Source organism: Lynx rufus, unplaced genomic scaffold, assembly GCF_022079265.1.
Source record: "Lynx rufus isolate CCGP_SWC_20201006 ecotype Redwood Valley unplaced genomic scaffold, mLynRuf1.p SCAF_25, whole genome shotgun sequence".
Taxonomy (NCBI): Eukaryota; Metazoa; Chordata; class Mammalia; order Carnivora; family Felidae; genus Lynx; species Lynx rufus.
Window position 1 is genome coordinate 17,815,991 of NW_025814840.1, and position 23,139 is coordinate 17,839,129.

Genomic DNA, 23,139 nt, shown 5'->3' on the forward strand with positions numbered 1-23,139 from the left:
CTTTCCGGGCCCCAGATCCCACCTTCTTAACCGCCAGGCTGCCTGGGGGAATTTTCTCACGTGAGACAAAAACCTCGCATCTCTTCTCTTACCCAGCTTGCGTGTTGTTTCATTGATGGTTTTAGCATCAACTGTCCCCCATCTCCCTTAGTCTGAGACCTGCTTTTCATGTGGAAAGGACTTGAGGAACTTGCAGGAAGGGGTGTCTCTTCTGATTTGATTTTTAGTCTTTTAACAGGATTCGCTCGAAATGCCAGGATCAGGGTGGGATTAATTAACCGGAGTGGATTTTGCTTCTGGAGTCAAAAACCGGGCAGCACAGGGCCCTCGTCCATCTGTCTCCTTGTGCGCGCTGGGGACGCGCTCTTCCGTCCTGGCCACCTTGGAGGTGGTTATGTCACAGGGTGGAATTGGCCGGGGTGCGAGACATCTGTCACATCATCTCTGAGTGTCCTTGAGCAAGTGGCTGAGAATCATCTCCTCCTCATTCTTCCTGAGTGGGGTTACTCTGCCCTGCCCTCCTCACCGTGTAGGGGTTCAGAGGTGACAGTAAATATCCAGTGGCCCTATACGTGCATCAGGCACTGACTGGACCAGACTGAACCCTGGCTTTCTCCGCAAGGAGCTTAGACTCTACAACCACACGGAAGTGAACGGGTGCAAAGACCCACAGGATGCTAGCCCCCGCGCCCCCACCCCCCCTCCCCGCAAGCCTCCCCGAGGTTTGTGCTTTGGAATGAAACAAAAGCGAGTTTCTTGCGAGGGTCAGTTGTGCTGAAGGCGCACAGTTAGAGAAGAACCACCTTGGCGCACGGGCCTTTCCCCGCCGCAGTCGAGGGAAGAGGCCACGTGAGAGGAAATTGGTAGCACAAGGCGGCAATAAGGGGGCGGGTGGCAGACTTTGCCGGAAAATAACCGGGCTAAACAAACCGAGGGTGACATAAGGCAGCACCGTCCAGTCGGACTTTCCGTGACAGCGGCTACCAGCCCACGTGACTGTTGAGAACTTGAAATGCGACAGGTGTGACTGAGGAATTGCATTTTTCATTTTACTTAATTTCGGTTAAATAAAAGCAGCCACACGTGCCTAGGGGGCGTAGAGCGCGCGCATAGAACTTTGCTATTTAAAAAAAAAAAAAAGATTTTTACACACACAGCTTTCATCACAGGCAGTGGCCTTTTGCGAGGTACATAGCGTATTATGATCCTTACAAATGAGGAAACCAAGGCTCAGTGCAATTAAGTTTCTGGCCCCAAACCACACAAGCCAGTAAACGGCAGAGCCCCAGCCCATCAAACCCAGCACTGATGCCTTCACCGTCTCCTTGCAGTAGGCCCCATTCCTCCCCTGGTAAGGGAATATCACTTCAATTTTAGGGACACCAGTGGCTGTCCCCCGCCCAACCCCCGGGGTGTCCCACATCTCCATAAGCTCATTCTGCGTAATTTCAGCCAGTGCACACCATGCCCTCCCGCACTGCTCCCCCCACCCCCGACCCCACGAGGAGTCCACCCTCCACCCTCTCCAAGCACAGCTTGTCAATTGGAGGTTCGAGCAAAGGATCACAGACCCCGATCCTGAGTGACTTCCCAGTCCCCGGAGATGCCGTGCTCCTACAGATACGCAACGGCAACAGGGGAAGCCTGATTCTCTTCTGTTCTGGAAAAGAAGTAGGGCCAGTGATCAAGACCAGCAGAGATGAACCAGGTTCTCCCCGAGACGGGGAGAGTGCCAGAACCCCAGTGACAGCTTCGTGGGGGCGTCGTAATGAGCTCTGAATCCATCCGTCGTTATAGCTGTCACCGGTGTGCTGAGAAGGCGCGGTGGGGGTGGGGCAGGAGAGCTGGGCCCCCCTACTCCAGGTCTTGAGGCCTTTCAGAAGCAGGCTGAGACAGTTACGTGTTATGTGTGTCCCCCAAGGTGGTTTCCTAAGGCCCTTTCCGTTGTGGTGACAGTATAAAACACGCCACGTTAGCAGTCGCATCCCGGGGCAAAGCGTCCTGCCGTGTATTGACCAATTTTCTTTTCTTTTCTTCCTGTATATATCTGAAAGTTAGTTAAGTCCTAGGAGCAAGAAAAACTTTTGTTAGGAGAAAATGAAAAGCTTGGCAATGAAAACATAACAGTTTTCTGCCCTAAAGACCTTTGTCAGACAAGCTCGTGGCTCAGAGAGTAAAGCGTCTGCAGCAAATTCACATTCCCAGGGGCGGGCAGTGCCCTGTGCTCTCCGTGCTGCTGGGACTATTTCAGTGTAATGATGCTGTCTCCACATGTGTCCAGGGAGAGACGGGACCCCTTGGGAGCCACACCAGCCTGCAATTACACATCTAAATGAAGGCTGTTTCCTCCGGCGCTGCCTCTCGGAGGCTCTTACGCAAAGTGCCCGGCACAGTGTAGGAGTGGATGTGTGGGTCTCCAACGATGCTGCCTTTCTCAGGTTACTGATCTTTAGGGCAGGCTCGCAGATCTAGACACAATTCATGTGTGTGTCTTCAGCCGTCACAGCAGTGGCGGAGTTGGGATGAGATTCCATTGGAGGCTCTGGGGTTTTTTCATAGAATTACTGATTTATTCGTTCAGCTAAGGAGTCTGAATTGATATCTCTGACCAGCTGAAGTAATTCAGTCCAAGCAAACCCAGGCCAGTGGGATACTGGACCAGAGGGCCCGTCGGACAAGCAGCACCTGTCAGGCTGGGCCCTTCCTCTCTTGGCCAGGTTTTAACTGCCCAGCTGACAGTTCCTTCTAAATTGTGCCCCTTGAACCTGTTGGGGTGAGCACCGGGTGTTGTATGGAAACCGATTTGGCAATAAATTTCTTATTAAACAAAAATAAAATAAATTGTGCCCCTTGACTAGGACTTTTGAAGTTACATTTTTTATGTTACTTATTTAAATGTAGATCCTAGTATATAATCAGTTTATTTTTTTTTAATGTTTATTTTTGAGAGACGGTGACAGTGCATGAGCGGGGGACGGGTAGAGATAGAGAGGGAGACACAGAATCCGGAGCAGGCTCCAGGCTCTGAGCTGTCAGCACAGAACCCGATGTGGGGCTTGAACCCACGGGCCGCGCGATCATGACCTGAGCCGAAGTCGGACGCTCAACCAGCCACCCAGGTGCCCCTGTAATCACTTTAAAAGTAAGCTCATGCTGGGGGGCGTGGGGGGATAGATATGGCGGAGGGAGATTAAGAGGTACAAACATCCGGGCACCTGGGTGGCTCAGTCGGTTAAGCGTCCGACTCTTGGTTTCGGCTCAGGTCAGGATCTCATAGTTGGTGAGTTCGAGTCCCGCGTAGTTCGTGAGTCCGAGTCCCGCATCGGACTCTGTGCTGAGAGTGGACAGCCTGCTTGGGACTCTCCCCCTGTCTCTGCACTTCCCCCACTTGTGCTCACGCTTTCTCTCTCTCTCTCTCTCTCTCTCTCTCTCTCAAAGTAAACTAAAAAAAAAAAAAAAAGGTACAAACTTCCAGTTATAAAATAAGTAAGTCGTGGGGATGAAAAAGTACAGCATAGGAATATAGTCAGTAACAGTGTAATAATTTTGGATGGTAACACGTGATGATTACACTTCTCGTGATGATCAGTATACCTGAAACTAATACCTGTATAATGTCAGCAGCCACTAACTTAGATCCGGGTTGTCTTGGGGAACAAATCCTGCGAGTTCCAAATGCACCTGTGCGTGAGTGACCCCAATAGGGAAGTTCTTCTGTAGTTATATTTCGTCTGTTTGTGATGAAATTATATTTTAGCATCCCAAAGCGTAAACATTTCAAAATGTCTGATACCAACGTATAGAGATAGCCACTTGAGGATGCAGTCAACATATTTATATAAACACACACGCACCCCATTTTATAATGTAGATACTTAATTAGAAGGGTATCGTGGACCTTTTTACTATGTTATTAAATAATTTTTGTAGATCATGATTTTAAAAGACATTGCACTGGATTCCATTATACCGACAGATAGTAATTTTAATCAGCCTCCTTTTCGTGGGAGTAATTAGGTTGTTGCTAATTTTTTTTGCCGTTATAAAAAATATTCTGGGGCGCCTGGGTGGCTCAGTCGGTTGAGCGTCCGACTTTGGCTCAGGTCATGATCTCACGGCTCATGGGTTCGAGCCCCATGTCGGGCTTTGAGCTGACGGCTCAGAGCCTGGAGCCTGTTTCGGATTCTGTGTCTCCTTCTCTCTCTCTCTGCACCCCCCCTCACACTCGGTCTGTCTCTCAAAAATAAATAAACATCAAAAAAAATTCTGAGATACATGGTTATATATATATGTGTGTGTGTGTGTGTGTATATACACACACATTTATATATATAAATAAAATGTATACATTTTATATATATGTGTGTGTGTATACACACACGTATATATATGTATATATATACATACGTATACGTATATTTATAGGCAGGCCCTTATATATATGTGTGTGTGTATACACACACGTATATATATGTATATATATACATACATATACGTATATTTATAGGCAGGCCCTTGGGTGCATTTCTGATATGTTACATTAGATCTAATCTGCATTTCTGATTGTTGTGTTAGATTTAATCTCTAAAGGTGGAACCTATCAGTAAAATAGCAGGTTTTTACTGGTTTTTACTTCGGCTCACATTTTTCGATCATGCTACAGAATCACCCTGCAAAAAGATTGTACCGGCTTAACATTCCCAGCGGTGATGAGTGGTCTGTCCCCAGTAACGGGGGGTTTGAATGTAAGGAAGATCGTATTGTTGGTCCACACATTGTATGTTGAGATCAGTCTGTCTTCCAGGGAATAAAGCCAACATCATCTCCACTCTGCTGGTCTTTTTTTTTTTTTTTTAATGTTTATTTATTTTGAGAGAGAGAACAAGCGAGCAAGGGAGGTGCAGAGAGAGAGGGGGAGAGAGAGAGAGAGAGAGATTGAGAATTCCAAGCAGGTTCCACGCTGTCCGTGCAGAGCCTGATGCGGGGCTCGAACCCATGAACCATAAGATCATGACCTGAGCCAAAACCGAGGCAGACACTTGACTGACTGAGCCTCCCAGGCGCCCCTCCATTCTGCTGGTCTTAATAACATAGGCCAGCACTCCGTCTATCAGCTACGGTGTCGGAGGTCTTGGGAGCCTTAGAAATGATGCTTTTGTTTTTTGTTTTTTGTTTTTAGAAATGCTGCTCTTGAAGTTAATATGTGGGTAGTAGGCACAACTCTTAAGACGCTCAAGAGATTCCCGCCCCTGGTATGCACATACCTTCTCCACTCAAACACTAGTCCAGGCATTGCCGAGGGAGTTTTGATTTTGTGGGTATAATTATGGTCCCAAATCAGTTGATCTGAAAAAGGCAATTACCCTGGTGGGTCTGACATAATTAGGTGAGCCTTTTAAAGGAAACGGCCTCTTCCCAGCGAAGAGATTTTTGCAGGGAGGGATTCATCCCGAGGGAGGGTTTGCAAGGCAGGCTTTGAAGGTGGAGGGGCCACGTGGTAAGGGGCGCAGGTGGCCCGGGGGAGCTGAAGGCAGTCCCCGCTCGCGGCTGGCAGGGAGACAGGACCTCAGTCCTCCAGCCACAAGGGAACAAGCTGAGTGAGCCCGAAGGAGGATCCCAGCTGCCAACTTGAGAACACAGCCGGCTGACACACTGATTGCGGCCTTGTGACACCAGGAGCAGAAAACTCCCCCGTGCCACGCCCGCACTTCCGATCCACAGAAGTGCGAGCTAATGAATGGGTATTGTTTAAGCCACTAAGCTCGGGGGAATTGTAATGCCACAAAAACAGATCCAGGATTTCTTCAGCTAGGTGGTGGGACCTTCTGGATCATTTCCTCCTCCTTAACACGTTTGACCCCTTTGCCTCTCTCTTCTCATTCTCCTTCTCTGACCCTCCCTTTCTGTGTTTCTCTGGGAGCCCCTTGCCCGTGGCCGCCTCCCCCCCACCCCAAATGCTGGGGATCCCCAGCTCAGCCACTCTTGGGATTTCATTGCACCTGTGCACTCTGGACTCTTACCCGTGTGTCCTCATCCTTGACCTTCTCCGATGCATGTCTCCGATGCCCTGTCTGGGGCTGCTGCTTGCACCCCAGACTCCGCCTGGTCACATGCTGGGCTAGTCCCCACCTCCTCCCGCTGCCGCCACGTTCGTTACCTTTTCACGTCCTATCTCCAAATTTTAGAACGCGTTCCTCGCGTCACTGCCTGGATCTGACCTCTCCATAGAGCGGGAACGGTGTCGAGGGCCCGCGACACTTCCAGGCAAAATGTGAAAATGTTCGTTTCCCTTCGATCGGAAGGGGAGAAAACAAGCTTTGAAGTTGAAGAACGTGCTTTAATACGTCATATTAAGGTATTCGTCTGCCTTGACGCCCGTGCAGTTGTAAAATGTGGTTTTAAATATTTGCGTGTGGAGGGAGAGAGGCCCATGGAAGCAGAAGGGCCCGCGAAAGTCACAACACGGTCCTGGCGTCACCTTATTTCTAGAGAAGCAGGCATTTATTTGCACATCGCCCTATAAGCAGGGAGGATGCTTTCTGAGGTGGTCCCGGTGGATCGATGTCTTCCGGCTTTGGTGACTGGGAAGGGTTGCACATCACCGGTGATTTGGGGCCACTGCCGTGGCCTCCTCTGCCGTGGCAGGGGGTCGTTTGAGCTCGGAAGTCCCTCCCTTGCCTTCAGCTACTTGCCCCGTGCTCTGGGACTTCCCTCGCGACGAGCAGACGAGCCCAGTTTCTGGAGCGCGGGTGAGGGATTCTCCGGCACCCTGGATCCAGCAGGATCTTCTGGAGGGTCCGTGCAACCCCCGCGTGGCACCCCACCCCCGTCCCCGAGGTCATCCGTGTTTCCAGAGAGTCAAAGAGGGAGGGAGGTTAGCCAGGCACCCGGACAGTCCGCCTTCCAAGGGACCCACCGCAGTGCTGTAGCGATCAGATGAGGCTTCGGCTCACCCAGTGCCGCATCTGGGAAAGCTCCCGGCAGGAAACTATTAGAAAGATACGATCCTCTCTAGGTTACAATGAGATCCAGGAGAGAAGCAGGATTCTCTGAACCCTTTGCTGTCGGGATTCAAGCAGGGCAGTGTTTTTACTTATTTATTTATTTTTATATTTCATTTATTTATTTAGAGACAGTGGGGGGGGGCAGAGAGAGCGAGGGGGAGACAGAAAGAATGCCAAGCAGGTCCCACGCTGTTCAGCGCAGAGCCCGACGCGGGGCTTGAACTCACAAACCGCAAGATCGTGACCTGAGCCGAAGTCGAGAGAGGGACACCTAACCGACAGAGCCACCCCGGCGACCCTGGGGGCAGCGCTGCTCTGACGTAGGAGTCAGACCGTCTCCAGCCAGGCTTTTTTGTCCTGTGACAGATGATGGGCTGAGTGTTCATCAGGACGGGCCGTGGTCTCCTGTGCGGCTTTGTTGGGGCATCTGAGGTTGGCGTGTGTGAGATAGGACACAGACGCACACAGAGGGACGACTGTGTGAACACGCGGGGAGAAGACGGCATCGACGAGCCAAACGGAGAGGCCTCGGGAGAAACCAGCCCTGCTCGCTCCTTGATCTCAGACTTGCAGCGTGCAGGACTGTGGGGAAATACGCTTCTGTTTAAGCCGCCAGGCCTGGGTTAGCGGACGAACCCGCCAACCCCTCACACCTCTCACTAGCCTTGTAAAGAGTGGCATCAGAAGAACCGGGTATGATTTGACCAGAGGAGCTAAGACGGTCGCCACCCACGTTATGACGAAGCCAAGATCCCATTAACTTGGCCGGTCATGGCATCCAGTGACCGTCTCCAAAGGCGTTAGTGTTCGTTTTCTCAAACTATCCTTGCCAAGTCTCGTTGCTTGCATCCTTTGCCAGAATGCTGTTGTTTTTTGAACTTGGTTGTGGGATTTTACATTTAGCCCTGCTGTGGCCGCCCCCATCCCTCGGGGGGAGGGGCCTTTGGAAACCACGTGGGGTGTCACGGTGGGCCTGAGGGGTTCCAGTGACACATTTCCGATTTCCTGGTGAGAAAGCTGGATTTGGGTGGAGGACTTACTTTTGGATGACACTTGGGACAAAGCTAACTGTCCCTACGGTGGATTTCAGGGCACACGGTGCCCAGCGTGGGTATGATGGGATTTCAGGCAGGATATCCGGGAGAGGCAGGTCTGAATCCGAGCGTCGGGTGCAGAAGTCCACGGTAGTGGCCACGAGAGTGGGGCTTTGCTGATGGAGAGAAGACAGGTTCTGAGAAGATGTCCTAGCTCTGCCAGAAACACATGTGACATGTGACAGAGATGGAGATTGGCTTCTCTGTCCCTGTGTTTTCCTGTCTATCAAAAGAGACTCCTTCTGGGCGTTGAGGTGGAAAAGGCGTAGAGGCCCCCAAACGAAATGTCAGCGTTGTGCCAAGTTACCGACGAAGACGTTCTGTATCATCAAGGCGTCAGTCACCTGCCAGGCTGCAAGAAAGTAGGGTCCTCCCTGAGGACCTAGGATCTAGGGTGAGCTTTTGGGACAGGATTAGCCCTCGGAAAACGAGCTGCTTTTAAAATTAGACTTCCCCGGGGGCGCCCGCGTGGCTCAGTCGGTTAAGCGGCCGACTTCGGCCCAGGTCATGATCTCGCGGTTTGCGGGTTCGAGCCCCACGTCGGGCTCTGTGCTGACGGCTCGGAGCCTGGAGCCCGCTTCGGACTCTGTGTCTCCCCGCCTCTCTCTGCCCCTCCCCAGCTCATGCTCGCACTGTCTCTGTCAAAAATAAATAAACTTAAAACAATTTTTTTTTTTTTAGTTAGACTTACCCGGGGCACCTGGGTGGCTCAGTCGGTTAGGCCTCCGACTCCTGGTTTCAGCTCAGGTCATGATCTCGTGGTTTGTGAGTTCAAACCCCGCGTCGGGCTCTGTGCTGGCAGCATGGAGCCTGCTTGGGATCCTCTCTCTCCCCCTCCCTCTCTGCCCCTCTCCTGCTCTCTCTCTCTCTCACTCCCTCTCAGAATAAATAAATAAGCTTGAAGATAAATAAAATTTGACTATATTCACTTTTTCTTTTAATTTTTTTTTTATTCTTTATTTTTGAGAGAGAGAGACAGTGAGACAGAGTGTGAGTGGGGGAGGAACAGAGAGAGAGGGAGGCACAGAATTCGAAGCGAGATCCAGGCTCTGAGCTGTCAGCACAGAACCTGACACGGGGCTTGAACTCACGAACCGCAAGATCATGACGTGAGCCGCAGTCGGATGCTTCACTGAGTGAGGCCCCCAGGCACCCCTATATTCACTTGTTCTTCATCTGCCTCTGGAACATCAGACACTGTATTTTGCAAGTGATTCTCTGGCCAAGGACAGGTGTTGTGGACGCGCCCAGGTCCTCCCTGGGGCCATGTTGGTTTTGCAGTGCAGAGTATCATCGGCTGTCCTCATGGGCAAGCCTGCACTCTGCAGTTCGGTGCACTATTCGCTTGTGAAATGCTGCCAGTAAAGGCACCTAGAACATTCCCCAAGACTATCTTTTCTCCCTTAAGGAAAGCAGTAGCTAATACCCATGTGACAGATTCTTGGTGACTCGGTCAGTCATTGGGAGAACCATACTTTTTCTTGAATCTATTCCCGTTCCCTGCGATGACCCCCTTGGGGATGTCCATGGAAGATGTTCATGGCACAAAGAGTTGAAGAATTGCTTGCTAATTCCGGCCCATCCTCTTTGCTGGTCCTGGCAGCTCAGGTGAGTTTTTAATCCCCGATCCTGTCTCCTCCTCTGCCATGGGAGGTGAACACTACGTCTTCTGCCTGCGCCGTGGCTTCTGGAAGGAATAAGGAATAATTGCAGATGCACTTTGCGAATTAGAAAGCCGTATTCAAATGGAAAGGTCACAGATAAGTTTATCCCTTACGGGGGGGGGGAGGGGGGTGGCCTTTACCTTGTATTTACTGTAAACTCAAGTCCCTCCCGTGCTTCCAGACTGGGGGATGTTTGCATTGACCTCAGCTCCCAAATCCATCACGTGTGAGCGTTTGTCCCCTTTCTTCTCCTCCCTTGACATTTGCAAACCGAGAAGTCTGGGCTGAGCCACCAGCTAGCTGCCTAGGTTGCAGGGTGGCCTTGGGAGTGACTTGGGGCCTCTGCAGGCTGAGGAGGTGATGATGGTGTCCTAGGGACCGTGGAACCAGTGGCTCAGGGAAGAGGTGGCCTTCCCACTCATTTCTGGCCCGGCGACGGCCCCCTGTGCCTCCCCGAAGCTTTGGGTCCCAGGCCTGACCCTGCCGTGAGCTCTCTGACTCCTGTGTGTGTCTGTTCAAGATTTACGTCCACCTGAAGGAAGGCGGGGGCCCCGACGGGCTAGATGCGCTGAAGAATAAGCCCCAGCTCCACAGCATGGTCGCGCGAAGCCTGTGCCGGAACGCGGCGGGCAAGAACTACATCATCTTCACGGGGCCCAGCATCACCAGCCTGACCCTGTTCGAGGAGCTGGAAAAGCAAGGTTTGTCGTGTGGCGGGCCCGTCCGAGAGGGGCCCCTCGCCCCCTGAGGAGTGATGGGAGAGGTCTGGGGGTACAGGTGCGTAGCAACCGGCACGGCCCATGGGCTGCTGGGCCAGGAGGGAACACGCTGGTTTCAGCCCGCCGTGTGCCTGCCACAGGCCTGGACCCTGCCAGGCGCTGATGATCGGCAGGGATACGGCCACAGGCTTGCGGTCTGGGCGGGGGCGTGTCGGCACAAAGCTCTGCCCAGGTCACATCTGGTTGTGTCGTTTGTTGGGAGACCGTGGCCATTGAGGGGTTCTCCTGGTGTCCTAGTCCATTCGGGCCGCTCTGTCAAATTACCACAGACGGCAGCTTATAAACAGCACACATTTATTCCTTGTAGGCCTGGAGGCTGGAAGTTCAAGATCAGGGCACCAGCGTGGTTGGGTGCAGCTCTCTTTCAGGTTGCCGATCTCACGTGACCGAAAGGAGAAGGGAGTTCTCTGGGGTCCCTTTCCTTTTCTTCCTTTTCTTCTCTTCTCTTTTCTTTTTTTTTTTTTTAAATGTTTATTTATTCTTGAGAGAGAGGGAGACAGAGCGTGAGTGGGGGGTGAGGGGGCAGAGAGAGAGAGGGAGACACAGGCTCCGAAGCAGGCTCCAGGGTCCAAGCTGTCAGCACAGAGCCTGACGCAGAGCTTGAACTCACGAACCGTGAGATCATGACCTGAGCCGAAGTTGGATGCTTAACTGACTGAGTCACCCAGGTGCCCCATCTGGGGTCCCTTTTCCTTTCTTTCTTTTTTTTTTTTTAATGTTGATTTTGAGAGAGACAGGCACAGTATGTGAGCAGGGGAGGGACAGAGAGAGGGAGACACAGAATCCGAAGGAGGCTCCAGGCTTCGAGCTGTCAGCACAGAGCCCGACGCGGGGCTCAACTCACAAGCTGTGAGATCATGACCTGAGCCGAAGTCTCTTGCCCAACCAACTGAGCCACCCAGGCGCCCCGGAGGTCCCTTTTCTTAAGGGCACTGCTCCCATTCATGAGGGCTGCACCCTCATGGCTCAGGCACCTCCCAGAAGCCCCACCTCTTAACACCATCACCTTGGGCATTAGGCTTTCAGCAGAGGAATTTGGGGGGAACGCACACATTTGATCTGTAGCACCTAGTCCCAGCTCCTACAAAGGCTCTTAAGTCTGGACTCATCCCCATCTATAACGTGGCCCCTCCAGTTGACGCAGATGTCACAGAGAATTATGTAGAATTAACACAGTCAGCAGGACAGTAGGCCTCAGAAAATTCTTAGTGCGCTATGGTGCTGGGATGCTTCGTTCATCTGTTCAAAGGTTAGGAAGCCTTCTGTGGCTCCGGCAGAAATGGGGGCTGCAGAAAAAGGTCTGGACCGGGGCACCTGGGTGGCGCAGTCGGTTAAGCGTCCGACTTCAGCCAGGTCACGATCTCGCGGTCCGTGGGTTCGAGCCCCGCGTCAGGCTCTGGGCTGATGGCTCGGAGCCTGGAGCCTGCTTCCGATTCTGTGTCTCCCTCTCTCTCTGCCCCTCCCCTGTTCATGCTCTGTCTCTCTCTGTCCCAAAAATAAATAAACGTTGGAAAAAAAAAATTAAAAAAAAAAAAAAAAAGGTGTGGACCAAGTCAGGGAGCCTGACAGCAAGCTGTATATCCTTTGCTTTGTCCTACATTTGGGGGATTTATATCTCGTCCACTCAAGAGAAACATAAAAAGCCTCTCCTCTGCTATGGCAGCCACTGAAATCGCAGACCGATTGCTTAGCAACAGATCAGACATCCGGCCTTAAAACAAAACCCTCTCGGGGCGCCTGGGTGGCGCAGTCGGTTAAGCGGCCGACTTCAGCCAGGTCACGATCTCGCGGTCTGTGAGTTCGAGCCCCGCGTCGGGCTCTGGGCTGATGGCTCGGAGCCTGGAGCCTGTTTCCGATTCTGTGTCTCCCTCTCTCTCTGCCCCTCCCCCGTTCATGTTCTGTCTCTCTCTGTCCCAAAAATAAATAAACGTTGAAAAAAAAAAATTTATAAAAAAACAAAAAAACAAAAAAACGAAACCCTCTCAAGTAATGGAGAGCCAATAGCTTCTGACCTTGACCTCAGCCACTGCGGCAAGGAAGCAGCCCTAGACTGGGTGCTCTGCTGGCCCTGGCTGCGTCTGACTCACCTGCAAAGTCCAGTGCCCAACAGGGCTCCGTGCTTAATGGCTGGGAGAAGTCAGGGTGGAGAGATCCGACCACGCGAAGAGGGGCCGTGGAAGTAAGATTGGAGAAAATGGACCCTGATGCGCGCTAACCGAACCCCTCGGAAGAACAAGGGGTTCCTGTGTTAGAGCAGGTGGCGAGAGCCGAGGCTGCCATCCCCACTCGCCCACTCGTTCAAGTCCGACTGTGGGTGCAGGGCCGTGAGCCCTGGGGTTCCTAGAACCGCCCAGATAGCCTTTGCGTGCTGTTGGGGCCACCCGGCATCACACGGTATATGGTCCCGTCACCTAGACCAAGAGTCAGGTGGTGCAGTCAGGTGGCATGTTGTCCCGGTGGGGCTGGTGTGCAGAGTGCGGGTGCCCAAGGACTGTCACGAGCCATCAGTGCTGCTGCCCTGACAGCTGGCCATGCTGGCCTGTGATTCTGGGAAGAAAAAGACGCTCCCCAGCTCAGGGAATTAGGGAAAGGACGGAAGAGAATCTTCTACTGGGAAGAAAATAATTACACATGGGATTTAGCTTTTCCCGAGAACGAGCAAAGATTTCATTGCCTGTTTTTTGGAAGCTTCTGGAGCTCCTGTGCACTTCTTGCGTGGCTCCACTGTGATGATGAGACGCTGGGCTGGTGGGTCTCCATTGTCCCCACACTGGTGGCTGCGTGCCCTCCCCTCCCCCAGGCTGCCCTGGGCTGGGCTGGTGCCCTCCAGGACATTCTCACGGGCAGCCAGGATTGAAGAAGGGCATCGTAGCTGTGAGTCTGGCCGTCCCTCCGTGGACAGAGTCTGCTTTGTAAAACAGCCGGAAGAAGACACTGGTATAATAAACGCTATTTTCATAAAGGGGCAGATTCAGGAGACTTGGATGCTGTTTGGGTTTTCTCCTTCCCCTCTTACAAAAATTGCACCTGCTGTTTTTGGCTGATTGTGTGCACGGAGCCTCGGATGGAGAATTTAAAACATCCTTTCTCCTTGTTCATCTAAGGCTCCCCGCTGTTTTAAAAACAGTTCCTTCTTCTTACATATTAAGACGAGGGGTAGCTGGAGTTGGAGCTACAGAGGTGCGAGCGGCCAGCAGCCCTCTGCTTCTGAGCAGTAAGGCTCCATCATGCCACCCAGTGGCTCTTCCAGTGCACCCACTGGTGCTCATTAGGCAGTGGGACCCGGGTAGTTCCTCCCGTTCCCCTCCACCCCCCGCGCCCAGGGCGGGCCGGAGATGCGCGCGCACAAGGTCATAGAATGTTTCGAGTTACTGATGATACCGCGTCCGCCTTCAGGGAACTTCAGTCTGTGACGGGAGACCCCGGATGAGACTTTCCCCAGCGACTTCTGTCAAAAGTGCCTCTTCACGTCCCCTCCAGGCATCCAGACTGAGGATGCTGGCTGCAGGGAGAAGCCGTGGCTCTCCGTGGCCACCTGGCCCGCTCACTGGGGCAGGCCAGAGGGTGGGGAGGGCCAGGAAGGGCCTTGAGCCCAGGACGGAATTTAGCAAAGCCTCCTTGTCCACGTTGACCTCCGCTCACAATCCCTCCTGCCTCCGTGGGACCGTCTGTGCATTAGTGGCCACCCAGTAGCTGCTCCTCCCTCAGAGTGCAGAAGTTTCTAGAAGCAGATGAGCAGATGGGAGGACAGGTGCACATGCTCAGCCCTGAGCCTGGCACACAGCCAGCGCTCTGAAGAGATTCGCTGATTCACTGCGATGGTCTCATGTAAAATCTTAAATGCTTATTTTTTTATTTTTTGAGGGAGGGGAAGGCATAGAGAGAGGACGGGACAGAGGATCTGAAGCAGGCTCCAGGCTCTGAGCTGTCAGCACGGAGCTCAGTGCGGGGCTCGAACTCATGAACCACGAGATCATGACCTGAGCCAAAGTCAGACGCTTAACCAATGGAGCCACCCAGGCACCCGGTCTTACATGTAATCTTGAACGTTCTTATAGAAGTACTGGGACAGAGCACCTCTGGGATAGAAGTCCCCAGACTTCAGGGGTCTCCCCTGCAGGGACATCTAGAGGGCCCATCCCCCAAGCATCAGCCCCAGAACAGGGCAGGCCCGTCCTTTCCACCGGCGTGCGCGGGGCCTCCCTGACCGTGTGGATGCGGTTTTGTGTCCGTCTCCCCCGCAGAGATCTACTGCTGTGGCCTGCTCAGCCCCAGGAAGAGTGACTGCACCGGCCTGCCCCCGTCCATGCTGAGCAACCCGGCCACCCCCCCGGCCCGGGGCCAGCACCGCATCAAGATGAAGGGGAACATGTCTCTGATCTGCTGGTACAACAAAGGGCCCTTCCGCTTCCTGACGAATGCCTACTCGCCCGTGCAGCAAGGTGGGCCCGCAGGGGGGGCTGGGGGGGAGGGGAGGTTTGTGCAGCTCAGGTGTCAGGTGACCCCATCACTGTGAGCTTCTGGGCCGGGGACTCGGCGCCACTGCACCTGACTGGTGGGGGGGGGCGACACCAGCTCCCCGTTGCTTGTCGGCGGCCAAGAGAAGCAGGAAGGGACCAGGGTGGGGTCCGCAGGCCGCCAGAGTTGTCTGTGGTCGCTCTGAGTGCTGTACGTGGCCAGCACTCACGTGGTCACCTCGGCATCGAGGATCTGTTCTGACGGGAGGGGAAAACATCAGCTGTTTTTTTATTGGTTCGGCGTCTTCCTCCGAGATGAACCACTAGGATTTGGGGGTGGTCAGGTGATTCCGTCATCAATTTTCCTCGGGGTCTAAAATCCATAAGGCGTCTGCAGTTAAAGTAACTACAGCCCCCACCTCTTTAAGCCACTGACAGGGGAACTCAGATGACAGAGGGCGCCTCACCGAAATTGTCCCGTCACGTCGTGTACTTGCAAATCCCCTATAGTTGTCTGTATCAAGACATGTTTCCCCTTTCCTGCTGAAGAAACGCTGCAGGGCGCTCGGTTGTGTTGGAGGGGTGTCTGTGTGTGTGATTGGTGTGCACGTGTGGTGTATGTGAATGTGTGTCTCGTGTGTGTGTGTGCATGTGTGTGTGTGTGTGCGTGCTTAATTAATGTCTGTTCGTTTATTCCCACCCCTCACCCCGCACACACACCTAGGCTCTGTTACATTTCAGTGGAGATGACAGTCTAGGGACCCAAACCCACGGGACTCGGGGTTAAGGAGGTATGGAATGCCGCCCGTCACTGTATCACTGTGTCAAGGGCACTCGGAGGAGATGTTTGAAATTGACCTTGCAAGCCAAAGGGCGAGTTTGAATTGGACTTCCACACTCTGGTGATTGGACAAGGGCTCTCACAGGGAGAATGTTCGAGAATAGGGCGTAGGAGCCACCTCCCTCCAAATTATGCGTGGCAAGTTGCAAAGTTTGCGATAGGATTTAAGAGGACAGGGCCTTAAAAGCCCCAATCTCAAAGGTTGGGAGGCTTAAATCCATCATCAAGGGAACCAGCAAGGAGGATATTTGATGGGGAAGAAGAGAAAATTGGTAGGGTTGATTTTTAAGTATGCTGAAACTTACTGTTTGTGTTTCCTTCAGTTATAGTTTCCGTTTCTAAAGTACTCGGTTATAAATCACAAAGTCCCCGTTCTGAGACACCCTTAAAAAGCCCAGGTCGTATGCCTTTGGCGTGGCCCCGGCCCCTCCCGCAGCACCTCTGGAAGCTTCCCAGGTGGATGGCATGGGCACCTGTGAGACAGGCCCGCCCTGGAGCAGACAGAGCCCCACGGGTGAGCTCCCAGCCTGGGTGCCACAGGCAGGAGGCGCCAGGAGGCAGGGAGGCGGCGTGGAGAGTGGCAGCTGGGTGGCCACAGGAAATCTTTTTATTAGTTCACATCTTAGAGTATTTGTTTTCGTGTTTGTTTATTTAGAAGAGAAGGAGGACGCAAGCGGGGAAGGGGCAGGGGGGCAGAGAGAGAGAGAGAGACAGAGCGCGAGCAGGGGAGGGGCAGAGAGAGCGGGAGAGGGAGACACAGAATCCGAAGCAGGCTCCAGGCTCCGAGCGGTCGGCACAGAGCCCGACGCGGGGCTCGAACTTGTGAACCACAAGATCACGACCTGAGCCGAAGTCGGACGCTCAACCGACTGGGCCACCCAGGCACCCCGTCCGCTCCCTGTTTTATGTCCGGATGGCCAGGCGGGGTGGGGGGACGCACATTTGTCCGACGGGGGGGTTTATCGTCTCTGTTCTCCGCAGGAGTAATCATCAAGAGGAAGACTGGGGAGATCCCCTGCCCCTTGGCCGTGGAGGCGTTCGCTGCTCACCTTAGCTACATCTGCAAATACGACGACAAGTACAGCAAGTAAGTGGAGGCAGCCGCGGGGCTCACCGGCACGGCCTGGAGATTGGTGGCTGGTCAGCAGTGCCCCGGTGTCCGAGTGGACAGATGTAGCCCCTGCGAGACAAAATCCTGAGCCCCGTCCTGGTCTTCCAGGCTCACCCGCACAGGCCCCTCACTTCTGGGCGCCCTGCCTCCTTCCCTGTCACCCTTGCCCCTGGGCGCCCTTCCCTCCGCTCACCCGGGGCTTGCCATCTCTCAGCACTCAGGGCAGAGCCTGCTCCCTCTGTCCCCTGCCCCGACCGCTCTCCTCCCCCACCCTGGCACCCACGGACCACGCAGCACCAGCCCCCCGGTGTCCACACCCTGGGTGCCGTGTTCTCCAGCCCAGGTTACTGAGCTGTTTCACCTCTGGGCACCTGCTCCGGGGGTGGCCTCGTCTGAAGCACACGCGTAGCATAGACGGGATGCGTCGCCCACGGCGCGGTGACAGGAGCTCGGGAGTGATGGCTGGTGAACCTGAGCGGGACTCTGAAATTGGTAGGGTTGAGCCTCCCAGCCTAGAACGAGGCTGGAGGAACCCCCAAAAGGCAGGTGGGCGCTTACTCCGCCCACTTGGAGGGTAACGTGCTGGGCTTCTCCGTGGCAGAGAAAACCGAGGACCCGGTTCCCCCTGGAAAACTCAGCCCAGGTTCGAAAGGCAGCCCCACGCCACCGGGAGTCATTGAACAAATGTTTACCGCGTGCTCTGCTCAGCACCTGCTGAGTCCGTGAGGTTATTACAGAGAAATCTTCATTTGTATCACAGACGCGTTGGGTCCGCTCTGCGCTGGCCGTGGCGGGGATGCTGACCCTCAGGCACGTCTGGGGGGGCGGGGCAGAGACAAACGTGCAGATGGGAGGACACGGCGTGGGCCTGAGTCGTAAGCCAGCTCTTGGCCCTGGAGGGACACCATCGTCCGTCTCGGGGCAGAGGTCTCCCTGACGTGACATCCGTCCTGGATCCGAAGGGAAGGCGGGGGTGGCCAGGAGACGTGCCCTCGGGAGGAAGGGGACGCATCGCAGGGGCCTGCAGCTGAGGCTGTACTTGACCTTGGGGAACGGAAGCAGTTCAGGATGCACGGGACGCGGCAGCCGAGAGGGTCCCTTAGCAAAGAGGGAAGCCCCCCAGGCCCTCTTCCCTTGGAGCTTCTGAGCCATCGGAGGCCGGGCTCCCGGGTTCGGCATCTCTTCTGGTGGCTTCCTCCCGCCGCACCTAATCCTCTGCTAGGAATCGTCTTCATCTTCTTTGTCTTAAGTGAAGCTGACCGTGACTAAGCTGCAGTGAGAGCTGACCCCCCGGCCCGGTTCCTACCCCCGCGGCCCCCCTGCGGCGGCCCTGACCGTGATGGGGCCTTTTGGGGAACATCTCCCCGGACCTGGGCGCCCACGAACCATCCGGCTGAGCCTTTCTTACTCCTCCGCCCCCGCAGGTATTTCATTTCTCATAAACCAAACAAGACCTGGCAACAGGTGTTCTGGTTCGCCATCAGCATCGCGATCAATAACGCCTACATCCTGTACAAGATGTCAGACGCCTACCACGTGAAGAGGTACAGCCGGGCGCAGTTCGGCGAGAGACTGGTGAGGGAGCTGCTGGGTCTGGAGGAAGCCTCCCCAGCCCACTGATGCCAGGCGGCCAGGCCTAAGTGAGGACCAGGTCCGGGAGGCCGGAGGAGGGAGGGAGCGGGCCATTCTGACCTGCCCAGCCAGAGCCCTGCGGGTGCCCCCCCCACCCCCCTCCCCGGGGGTGGCCCCAGCCCGGAGGGGTGCCCACGGCTTCCACGGGGACCAGGGTGGGCCTGGTCAGAGGACGGCTGCCCGTCCCGGTTCCCATTCGAAGAAGAGCATGTCCTCCCTCCAGAAGCGGCCACCCACCCGGTGCCGGGGCGGGCGCCGCACCCAGACTCCACGTGCCGGCGGGCGCGCTGTCCGTGGCATTGGCCCAGCAGGGCGCTGCCTCCTCGTGACGCCCGTGGAGCTCAGCTCGGTACAGGGGCCCTGGGAAGGCTGTTGCCGCCGGAGGCGCCAGGGATGGGATGAGCCGTAGCACGTCCTGCTAGAAATGCCTGCTCTGTAAAGACGTAAAGACGTTTGTGACGCGGTTCAGTTTCCTGCCGTGTCCGACGGCGACCAAGGCAAGCAGAGGTGGGGCTGTGCACCGCTAAGGCCGTGCCGGTGTGGGCAGGAGACCCGAGCGTCGCCCCGCACCTGCCTCACGCAGGCGGCTTGGAACGGGCCTCCTGGAACAAGGAACGCAAACTGGGTGCCATTGACACGCAGGGATGAAATGGGGCAGCGATCGCCCGTTCTGAGTCAAGGATGAGGCGTTCCTAACTCATTTCATCTCCCTGGCTGGTGGACGGGGGAGAGAGGGAAAATGCCAACGGAATCGCAGTGACGTGTGATGCTGTTTTTTATTTTTCAATATATCTTCAGGTTATTTTCTTACCGTTGCTTAAGATCTTCTGTAAAAGGAAAATGCCCCCCTTCTTTTCCGCCCCCTCCCTTCGCCCCAGCCGTGGCTGTTTGCATGGTCACGGTTCGGTATTCTGGGCCCCGTGACCGTGCCAGGACCGGAAAGGGCAGCTTGCTGCCAGGACGGATGTGCTTCCACTCCATCAAGGAGCACGGGGGGCCCGTGGGCCTTAAGCGTTGCCGTAGACCTGATCGTCGGCAGAATTACTCGTTTGGGAAAACACGGGGCGTTGCTGCAACGCACGCCAACACGTCTGGGGGTGACACTGGCCAATCCTCGCGCCCTGTGTGTGGTCACCTGGCTGGGTGTGCCCTCTGACCCCATTGCCCCAGAGCCCCGCGGCTGGCACGGGCAGACCCGGGAAGGTGACCGGGTGACCAGCTTTGTTGGGGGCGATCTCCCCGTAGGACCGCGAGAAGTACATGCCAAGGCCGCCGGCATCTGGGGCTCTTGCGCCCAGGTCCGTGCGTCTCCGGGGGAGACCTGGGCCAGGGTGATCCCCTGGTCTGACCGTCCCCCGCAGACACGAAACGAGCGATTCCTGGAGTTACACGATCCCCCTCCAGCCTGGTTTACGTAGCCCCCTCATTTTTTTTTTTTTTTTTTTTAACAAACGCAAAATCTATTCTACTCAGGCTTTGGGACGTTTTTCCTTGTTCACACTCAGTTAATTAAACGTGTTGCTGGCCGCATGCTTCTGAACTCCACGCCATTCCTGCAGCCTGCGTTCGTGATGATCCCCCTCGCCCTGTGGTTTGAATTCGACGCCACGGATTGTAGGCCAAATTTTAAATTGTGTTTCCTCACACCTTCGCCGTGTCCTTTAATTGGATTGAAAGCACTTTTACCACATGGAGAAATATATTTTTAATTTGTGATGCTTTTCTACAAGGTCCACTATTTCTGAGTTTAATGTGTTTCCAACACTTAGGGAGACTCTGATGAAAGCTGATGAAGTTCCTTTTCTGTCCAGATAAGTAAAAGAAAAAATAAAAGTCTATTTAGATGCTGATCCTTTGCGGATATGCGAGTTTGTTTAAACGGTCAGGGACAAGGAGCGCCTGGCTGACTTCGTGGGTAGAGCACGCGGCTCTTGATCGTGGGGTCGTGAGTTCGAGCCCCACGCTGGGTGTCGCGTATGCTTACTAAAAAAAATAAAAGATCAGGGACAAAACCACGGGCTACTCTTTTAAGACTTCTTGGTGTGTGAGCTAGTGTGCATGATCTTAAACTGTTTTTAGTATCCTACGCCCCTGAGCAGTTTAAAAAAGAAATTCAGTTAAGTCTTGACTTAGAGAAATAGATATCGATACCCTGGTCCTGTGAGTCAAGCTGTATCTTGGGTGCCTGTGCCATTGAAGAAAACTCCCACCTGCCTTCCAGATGGGGGATGCCTCCTCCCTTCTCCCGCTTTCTGTGGTCGTCCGCATTGACCCAGAGAGACGCTCTTGCGACAGGCCGGTGGGTGGCTTTGCGTTACCGAGTAACTAGAGGGGACTTAACACCAGTTTAGCGCTCTCGTTTTTAAACGGTAACCACCTGTTTTCAGATACGTGCTTGAAGCAGATGGCAGTTCCGCCCGGGGTCTCTTGGAGCCCCTGCAACGCTGGGACGGGTTTCTGTTCTTCCGGAAGGAGGACAGAGGGACCTAGAGTACTGATTAGGAAAGCCTGTAGGACCTCGTCCCGCAGATGTGAGTCTGAGCGCCTTGGAGAATTGCTCCAGTTCAAATCCACCTGGCTCCAGTATTTCCAAGGGTTGGAGAGACTGGTTGCCCCTGGATTGGCTCAGTTAGTAGCTGGCCACTGCTGGGGTCTGGGGAGGGCCCAATAAGTGCTTCTCACCACGGCGGGGTGGGGGGGGGGGGCGGCCAGCAGGTGGCATCCCGAGGCCAGCCACCGCTGTGGGATGTCTTTGCTACAGAGTCTGAAAAAGAAAATTGGAACAAGGAGCATCCCGACCCTTACGGAGAATAAAACAACAAATACCTAGAAGCTTCTCCAGAGCAAAGCTCTGTTAGGCCAAATGCACTGAGCTTCACGTGGTTTGGGCCGCAGTCCCAGGGCTGCGGCTATAGTTAGAATCGGGTAAGGTAATCCTTCAGGGAACTGAACGTGGGTGAGTTTCTGTTTGTATTTGCTGCCTTCCTTCCCGGTTTCTCTGTTTCATTCACGTTGTTTCTTGTCCCCACACTCTGCTTCCTAAAAAGCCTCAAGTTTGAACAAGGTCTGACTGTAGTCAATGGAACATTATAATACTAAGGTCGTATTTCAAAACTCAAGTGGGTTTTTGGGGTGGCTCAGTCGGTTAAGCATCCGACTCCTGGTTTTGCCTCGGGTCGTGATCTCACAGTTTGTGGGTTCAAGCCCCATGTCGGGCTCCACGCTGACAGCACATAGCCTGTTTGGGATTTTCTCTTTCTCTCTCTCTCTCTCTCTCCTTCTGGCCCGCCCCTACTTAGTCTCTGTTGGTCTCTCAAAATAAATTAAAAAAAAAAAAAACAACCTCAAATGAGTTACATGGGAAAACTTTGGGGTCTGGATCATTCTGGACAAGGACATTCAGTTTATTGACTCCATTAGACAAGGCCCGGCCACCAGAATCGAATGAACTCTACAGCTGTGCCAGAGAAGAAGTTCGCAGTCGCCAGGAGCCTGGAAGGCTCTGGCTCATCGTGTGTGGCCGTGCACCGCCGTTGTCCTGGGTTCTGGGTTCCTCAGGGAGCCCAGCCTCAGCACCAGGCAGTGAGGGAGGCAGGCAGACCCACCCATGCCCCCTCTGAAACGTGGGGCACTTGACCCCGGCGGGCACCAGATGCACCTGGCTTGGCAGATTCTAGAAAAGACAGAATCGCATCCTCCGAAGAGGCTGAAGCCAGACCGTATCTGACCAAAAATTGCCTATTTGCCATGCAGCCAATTATGCGTAAGCTTCTCTGGAAAACACTGGCCCTGAGAGCCAGTGCGACCTCAGTGTTTCTGGAACGTGCTGCACCACACGTGAGCAGCTAGTCAAAAAGGGGTCCTACAAGAAGTCCTAGCCAAGCGAAAAGAAAGTTTCTCATCTCCTAAGTACCAATCTGCAGCTACAAAATTTTTATTCCTTCCATTCCCCCTGTGGCTTATACTTGGTTCTAATTTTCTCCAAGGAAATGGGATACTGACCTCTTTCTCCAACCTGACAGCTGGTGTGAGGGTTTGCTTGCCCCCAGTTAACTTCTAATGTCCCACACTCCTCCACTAGGAAGGAGCTACAACTTCAGCAAAAGCAGCGCTAGAAAAAAAAACATTCACTGGGAAGATGAGATTTTAGCTACTTTAATTAGCTTTTTCACTAGCCCTGGCCGTCTTTTTAAAAATGCGTCTATTCCTCAAAAAATTAAAAATAATATTACCAGGTGTGCCTGGCTGGTTCAATCAGTAGAGCATGTGACTCTTGATCTCAGGGTCATGAGTTCAAGCCCCGCCTTGGGCCTAGAGATTAGTTAAGAAAAAAAAAAAAAGAATTACCAGATGATCTAGCAATCCTTTTTTAAATTTAATTCTTTTTTAATGTTTATTTTTGAAAGAGAGAGAGAGAGAGAGATACAGAGTGTGAGTGGGGGAGGGGCAGAGAGAGAGAGAGGGAGACACAGAATCCGAAGCAGGCTCCAGGCTCCAAGCTCTGGGCTCTCAGTGCAGAGCCCGATGCGGGGCTTGAACTCCCAAACCGCGAGATCA

At 53.9% G+C, this 23,139-nt stretch overlaps 1 protein-coding gene across 1 annotated transcript in view; it reads left to right on the forward strand.

The window, feature by feature from the left end:
• PGBD5 (piggyBac transposable element derived 5) overlaps nt 1-18,911 on the forward strand; it is a 106,221-nt gene extending 87,310 nt beyond the window's left edge. Inside the window, exons 4-9 of the mRNA XM_047088672.1 lie at nt 9,632-9,706; nt 10,283-10,463; nt 14,786-14,983; nt 16,821-16,926; nt 18,375-18,494; nt 18,806-18,911. Coding sequence (XP_046944628.1) covers nt 9,632-9,706; nt 10,283-10,463; nt 14,786-14,983; nt 16,821-16,926; nt 18,375-18,494; nt 18,806-18,911 — 786 coding nt within the window. The remainder of the gene's footprint in view (nt 1-9,631; nt 9,707-10,282; nt 10,464-14,785; nt 14,984-16,820; nt 16,927-18,374; nt 18,495-18,805) is intronic.
• The last annotated feature ends 4,228 nt before the right edge of the window (nt 18,912-23,139 follow it).